This window comes from Rhea americana, unplaced genomic scaffold (genome assembly GCF_003343005.1).
Source record: "Rhea americana isolate MKP2758 unplaced genomic scaffold, rheAme1 scaffold_19, whole genome shotgun sequence".
In the NCBI taxonomy this organism is placed as follows: Eukaryota; Metazoa; Chordata; class Aves; order Rheiformes; family Rheidae; genus Rhea; species Rhea americana.
The window spans coordinates 8,326,698-8,334,060 of record NW_028186038.1 but is presented as its reverse complement, the minus strand read 5'-3'; the positions used below and the strand labels follow the sequence as shown (position 1 = coordinate 8,334,060).

At 48.1% G+C, this 7,363-nt stretch overlaps 1 protein-coding gene across 1 annotated transcript in view; it reads left to right on the top strand.

Moving 5' to 3' along the window:
* The window catches only part of LOC146597303 (6-phosphofructo-2-kinase/fructose-2,6-bisphosphatase 4-like), a 23,401-nt gene that overhangs the window by 4,755 nt on the left and 11,283 nt on the right, over positions 1–7,363 (top strand). The window contains exons 2-3 of the mRNA XM_085302573.1: positions 5,244–5,360; positions 6,440–6,533. Of these exons, the coding sequence (XP_085158699.1) occupies positions 5,244–5,360; positions 6,440–6,533 (211 nt within the window). The remainder of the gene's footprint in view (positions 1–5,243; positions 5,361–6,439; positions 6,534–7,363) is intronic.

Genomic DNA, 7,363 nt, shown 5'->3' with positions numbered 1-7,363 from the left:
CTCCAGCCAGGCGGCGGGCGGGCGGGCGGGCAGGAGGGTTTCCTTGAGGAGAGGCCTGAAAATACTCGTATAGATGCGCGCGTGTGTGTGTATATGTGTATACATACATACATTATATATATATGTATATGTATATTTTTGCCAGGCCGTGCGTGGCGCCGGTTCTCCCGGTGAGCCGCAGCCCACCGAGTCCGCAGGCTCGAAAGATTTTTATTTTTATTTATTTATTTATTTTTTGGCTGCGGCGTTTGCTGGCGTCGGGGGCCGCTTCGCCTTGCAGCGCTTCTCCCTTAGGCGAGCAGGGCCGGGCTGCGCGCCGCGGCCCCGCCGGCTTTTGTCATGCAGATGAGCTGCGCGCTCCGCCGCTGCGCGCTCCGCCGCTGCGCGCTCCGCGCCCGGGCCGCGGGGTTTCCCGGCGGGAGGGAGGGCGCTTCTGCGGCAAAGGAGCTTTTCCTGCTGGAGGAAACGGGGGCACTAAGAGGCAGGGGAAAAAGGAGAAAAGCTGCTGGAATTGGTGTGGTTGCTTTTGGAGACGTGCTGAAAGGGAATGCTTAGCTTTGGCTTTAGAGCTGGCATTCTTTTTCCCCCAAAAAAGAAAGAAAAGAAAAAAAAAAGAAAAAACCCTCTTGTACTTTTATAGCTGTAGATAGCATATCTTATCAAAAAGAAAATGAATAAAAGAACCAAGAATAAAACGCATACGGGTCACATGTAATCTRGTGACACGTGGAGTTTCCTTAAACTTATTTAGCTTCTCTTGCACAGAAACTAGTGAATAATCAAATTCGTTTTTTTTTCTTTAAAGACATCTGTTTTCTTTGTAGGATTCTGTCATTTTTTGATTGCCAAGACCCATTACAGTTGAGAAACATTTCTGCTGCAAAACCAGATCTGGACACCTAATTWAAAAAAAAAAAACTTGTTGCTTTTRTGTGGATTTACACTTACAATGTGCCATGTATATATGCGTGTGTGCGTGTACATCCGTACGTGTTACCTTGTTTCGGCACRTGGAGAACACTGTAATTTTCCCTGTGCCTGTGGGCTGCCGGGTCCTGCGTTCCCAGATTTGTGTTGCCCCRTGGTCTGAGGAGGCCGAGGGGCTGGTAGACCCGGGCACCTGCCCGCGCTAACTGGGGGGCTGCCGGGCCGCTGAGGAGCCAGCGCTTCTCAACCCCCCGAGACCGGTAACGTTAAGGGGACTCCTCTAAACGACGCGCCAAAGCAAGAATTGCAGGCAAAAAGATGTGCGTTTTTATTRCTAGCTGCCACTTACCTTGCGCGCTCTTGGGCTGTGCTAAAGCTACTCTTAGGAGCTTGCTTCAAGCCCCGCGAATCGAACAGCACGCTATTAATKTTAACGACAAATAGCAAAATAGGTCGCGGGGAAAGTTGGTTTGAGAGGCTAGGAGAAGTTTATTGATTTAGAGYGGAAGTTTAGACAAACATTAAACTTCCTGCAAAACTTCCTGCAATTAATCTTTTCTTCTAAATATATTTTTTTTATTCCCCTACTTCAGTTACCAGATATTTTTTTTTCCCTCTCAAAGCTGGAATTTGATAATCATAATGGTTTTWTCTTTGCTGCTCATTCAGCAGCGCAAACGCAGGCCAGGTTGCCCCCAAAAGTATCAAAGGAGRATTATCTTGTCCCCTGAGGGGCTGCCGTGAAGGTCGGTAACGTTGTTTCTGAAAACTGGCCGGAGGGCAAATCGGAATTTTGCATCGCCCGTATGCGAGTGTTACTGGAAACAGATGAATCGGAAGAGAGAGAGGTGAGGAATAAAATACGAGAGAGCCCTTCAGGCATAGGAGAGGGGAGGAAGGAGGACGAACATGAGGACGAGGATGCTCCCGCTGCCTGGAGATCAACGGTGAAAAAAAAAACCCAACTATTTAGGTGTAGTTAAATTTGGATACATTACATTGGAAAACATACAGGGCTAACCTTACTTGGAAGGGTGGTTGTACCTACTCGTAGTTAAAAGATGTTTGCGTATGACCCTCCAAATAGTACACTGATTTCAGAGAGCAGGCTTTTCCCAAAGGCCATGGAAACACCAAGAACGTTTCCATGTACTTTGGCTGGCTGACTATAGCAAGTCATACAAAAAACATCCAACCATAAAGGTTGAGGCAAAAATGTAACACAAACAAGGAAAAAAGAAAATCTCATTGCAGATGAAAAAGGAAGAGGCGGTTGATAATTTGTTAGGCAATAGGTGAATTTTCAGAAATCAACTCTGTCTCTGGTTTCACAAGATCGCGGGAATTTAGAGGGCTGTAGAAATTTTATTCAGCTGATGTAGGTCATTCAGTGTCCCAGTTTGGTTTCAAAACCTTCTTCTTTATCTTGCGTTCGTTCAGAGTCGAATCTAGGAGGCAAGAAATGATTATGCAATTGCTTTCTCCCTTAGCTGTTAAGTATTTGAAGGACAAGTCTTAATTTTACTCTGCGATACAACCTGCTGTGTTGTTGAGCAGTAGATTCAAAAATTTTAGCCGGAATAGAGACTTTGCTTGAATTGCAATATTTGACTTTAATGTGGCTCTTGTCACTTGACTGTTTCCATTAAGTGGTTGCTATTTTGTGCCTGCTCTTTTTGATGGGGTGGAGGGGCTGCAACATTCATTTCCCTTGGGTATTGCTGTTTATAARCTGGCGTTCTTCTGTGCATACATTACGAATGCATGTGTATGTATAAATGCATATATGTTTATATAATTTATATATATATGTATTAGGACTTGTTAAGGTAGTGGAGCGTCTTTATCAAATGATGGCATGTGACCCTCTACGTTCGACTGGTTTTCTGAGTTTGCAAAATCCCTGTTGGAGTTTGGGGCTCTCAGAAACCCTTTGGGGTTATATACTTGAAGCTTTTTTTTTTTTTTAAGAAAGAAGTTTGGCTTCTGGAAGTAGGTTGTGGAGGGGGAGTCCTGGAGGATGGCCGGGCGCTCCAGGGAGGAGGGATGCCCAGAGCGCCGCCGCGGCCGGGGGACTTGCGGTTGCGTAGCTCCCCTCGCGTTGCAGCCTGTGCGCGTGTGGAGCAAGCGAGGGTTAAGTGCTCTATAAAGGGAAGTTGAGCAGAACTCTTGATCTCATGCAACTCTTGCAGCTCCTTTTGTGCTTGCTTCTCGGTGGATGTGCTGTGGTGAGGGGGATGCGGACCGACTGCAGACACCCATGTTTGCAACTAGTGTTTGCAGTGCTTTGCTAAGAAGGCAAAAACCTTCATGCGCTCTGCCAAGTCTTAGGGGTATTAATTAAAACGCTGCGCCGAGATAGCGAGTGAAGCAACGGCTTTGCGTGCTTTTGCTTGCGGTCCCGTCGTTTGGCTGTTGACATCTGCCGTTGGGGCTGGCATTGGACGCCCTCGGCTTTTTCTTAGCTCCAAACGTGGAGGTGCGCTTGTGCGCAAGGTTCGACGGCGGCCGCTGCTGACTGTCCAAAATAAGATGATACCAAAAATTTCCTAGATTGCAAATTAGCGTTTTTAACCAGAACAAAAGCACAGCGCTAAGGTGTTGTGCCTATAACTGCTCCATCTGCTGTGCAACAACGTATGTGGGGCCGTGGTTTTACGTAGAAGCAGAGTGTTTAAGATCGCGGGCACGAGCAGCGTTCCTTCTCCTGGAGCGCGGGGTGTCTTGGCTCTCCGAGCTCCCGCTGCCTTTAAAGAGCAGGGCGCGCTTTCGGCCAGCCTGGCACCTGATCGGAACGGCAGCTGCTATTTGATTGTGATTAGTAAGTAATTCCTGTRGTTTCTAATGCGTTTTTGCAGGCTGAAGAGACCCGCGCACAGAGCGATCGGAGTAACAGGGTAGGGTTGCCCGTTCCAGTGCATGCAAAGGGAGTTTTGTTAGTTTTTTGTATTTATTTGCAGGAGTTTGGATTAAAAAATAGACATAAATGCCAGGCTGAGGCACTGGCTGCTTGGCAGCAGGAGGAAATGTCCCTCTTGGAGGCCCTTGCAGTGACGTTGATCTGCTTTGCTGTGTACTGAGAGCAATCTAGGACAAACTGCTGTCAGCAAGGGGACGTTGGCATCATCCGTGGAGCAGCTCTGAACAGGCTCATGGGTTTCCCAGCAGCAGCTCCTGGTTTTGCAAAATGCGGTTTTATGCCGGTGTAGCAGCTCAGGTCTACTGTTACGTTTCCAAAGGCCAAATGCTCCTGGGGGAGACTAAATTTAGGTGGCTCACTCAGGAAAAAGGAAGGGTTTTTTTTGTTTGTTTGTTTGTTTTTTTCCCCAGAAGGGACAGGTGTTATGACAGGCAGAATAACTGCATTYGGGGCGAGCACAAAAGCCCGTCTCGGACAGTGCGGCTTCCCAGGCGATCCYGCAGGCTGTCCGTGCAGATCCTGCTTTCTCGCTGTTTCTACAACTCTGTTTTCCGGAGTCGAGAGTTCACCTGCCTGTGGGCAGGACAAGGAAACGTTGTCCTCCTTGAGTAYGGGCCTCTGTGTGAAAGAGCTGCTTCTCGGGGCTTGCTGGGTTGGATGGGTCTCTCTCGGTTTGCATTCATTTCCTTTTAACTTTGTTGCATACAATACTACGATTTTTCCAATGATGTTGAGGTTAGGTACAGCTTTTGCCTGCTGCTTTCAGGAAAAGTAGTMGATTTTGCAGTGATTTTTTAGTACCTCTGTCCTTGCTAATCTGCTCTTTCTTTTTTGGTGGCTTTTCCACGTGTGGCAGCTGTGCAGGATGCATGCGAGCATCCCGTTGGAGCGGGACGTTGCGTTAGCCTGAGCTTTGGGAACACCGGGACATGGCCATGCTTTGTGCAGGGGCTTAGTGGTGATTTCCAGCGTAACACTGAAGCTTCATCTTTTGGAGCCAACTGGCTCCTTTTCCGTTGAGAGATTGAGGAAATCGATGCAAACGAGGGTTGTCGTATACTTAATCGTTGTCATATAAATAATTAATCCCCTTAGAAATGTGGGGAAGCTGCTGCTATCTTTGGGCCACCTTAATATCTTCCTTCTTCCTAGGCAGTTCCTTGCAGCTGTGATAGATTCCAACGAGGTATCCACAGCTTTGTACCAGTAAAAGTGTATTTCCTTGCCCTTCTAAAATTTGCCGTGGTGTAAAAAACCGCGGTTAGGGCCACTGCAAAATTGCTGCAGCAGCAGCGCAGCTTGTGGCGCGTGGTCTGCTTGCACCATGGTCCTGCCACAGCAAATCTCAAAGCTTCCTTGTTTTTTTCTTTTCTTTTCTTTTTTTTTCCTCTTGCAGTTTGCATGACCAACTGCCCTACGCTGATCGTCATGGTGGGGCTCCCGGCGAGAGGGAAAACTTACATCTCCAAGAAGCTGACGCGCTACCTGAACTGGATCGGCGTGCCTACAAAAGGTGACGGGTTTGCATTTCCTAGGGCGAGTTCCCAGCACTTACTGTTATTTTTGGCGCAACTTGCCTGCTTAGGGTCTTTCTGCTTTGGTGGTTTTCTAGAGCGRTGGGGCTCGCAGGTGCCCCGTTCTGTTTAGAAGTCGATTAATCGAATTCTGGCGACTCTTTGTTTACCTCCTTACCCTAGCAGAATCCTGAATAAACCGTGAGCCCTTATTTSTAACGCTCTGCTTCCTCCGTTGCCTTTATTTTCGCCTTTGCACGCTGCCCTCGGGGAACGCCGAAGGGCCGAGCAGTCGGCGCGGCTCGGTTGGGGTTGTGCCCTTGCTGCCATCTTTGCACAACACGCAGCTCCTCTGGGCAGCGCTGCGTTTGACTGCGGTTTTAGGGTCCAGTGCGATAGTCAAGGTGGTCTAGTTCTGGCTGGTTAATCATTTAGATAATGGTAAACATGTTAGAGCGTGCTAAAGGGTCGACTTTTGGCTGGATGTTCAAAGATGTGTTTTCTACCAGCTGTAAGAAGTCAGAGTGAAATGAGTTCTGACCTCTRTTTAAATTGCTGTTGAACTCTAGGGTACAGCTTTTGCAATTAGTAATTTTTTTTTTTTTAAGATTGTGGTTTAGGATTAATCTTTGTTAGAAAGGGTGACCGAGCATTTTCTTAGAAAACCGCTTTTCCTGAGTTTGATGCAAGCGGTGATGCAATTTTGTTGGAGCTGAAGTCGACTTGAAATGCTGATTGAGTAGATGACGCCCTGCCTAGCGCTCCCGCTTGTGTGGGACTGAACGAACGAGTGATACACGATCAGCATCTGCTGTTTCCAGCATCTGCCACCCTTTGGCTCTTAATGTCTTAAAATTAGTGTGTACTTAATACTGTAAGTGTTCCTAGTCTCCGAGACAGATGGCTAAAATTATTAGGTTACGTAAACCGGAGAGAAGATAAATGCTGTCTTTTAACCTATCATGCGTTAAGCACGTTGGGGAGTTGGAGGTAGGGCTCAGGTTGGATATTATTTCAAATATTTAAACCGTCAGGTTTACCTTTTCTTTTGTTCCTTCCAAAATTCCCTGTCATTTAGGCTTTGAAACGGTTACAAACACAAGAGGCTTCTTTCCTGGGCTTTCTGGAGGAAACGAGGTCGAGCAGATGCCTGCAGAGCGCTGTGTTTCAGCGTGGTGTTAGCTACTGAGCTTTGGGAAGCTTTTCTGGGACACTTCTGGCCGTTTGGTGGTGGTTTTATGAAACTGCCCCCCGAGGTGGGCACTAATCCTAAGGGAGACCATGGTGCCCCTAGATAGTGCTTCTTCCTTTGCTCTCCAGAACGCTACCGCTCTCACAGTAACTCATTTTTATGATTTTTTTTTATTATTGTTGTTGCTTTCGGAAGAGGCCCTGCCTGCCATCCCTGGCCCTCCGAGGCTCTGTTATCTCCAGTTTTTTTGTGTCAGCCGCCGCATTTTTATGTAGGCGGTTTGGCCTTGTTGAGCTCGTCACGGCGTGAACGGGGTTAGACGCCGAGCGAGGTCGCACAGCTGACCGCGAAGAACTGCGCCGGCGGCACTGAATTTGAGCAAAACCCAGCCTTTTTGGGGGGAGGGGGGTAAAATACCGTTCATTTCTTCGTCTTACTCCCCCATCCCAGCGCTGATCAGTGTGTATGCGTGTATATAAAATATATATGTATTTTTTGGTCGGGAAAGCTGATGGTTGAGCCCTTTGGTCATATAGCCTCTTTCGGTCTTCGTTACGGCTAGGTAATTACATCGTTATTTCTTTCCCTCCTTCCGCGAGCGGGGTCTGGCAAGCRGTGATGCTTGGCTCAAGCTCAGCCGGGGAAGCCCGCAGCTCACCGGCGGAGGTTAAATATTAAGCGTTTGCTATTCCATTCGCCCAGCCGCGCGCGCGCGGGACTCCGCTGGTCCTGATGCCGTTTCCACGCTTCGTTTTTAAGCCGTCCTGGTGTTAGGAAGGCGAGGGGGCGYGTGGCGGGCGCCCGCGGCGG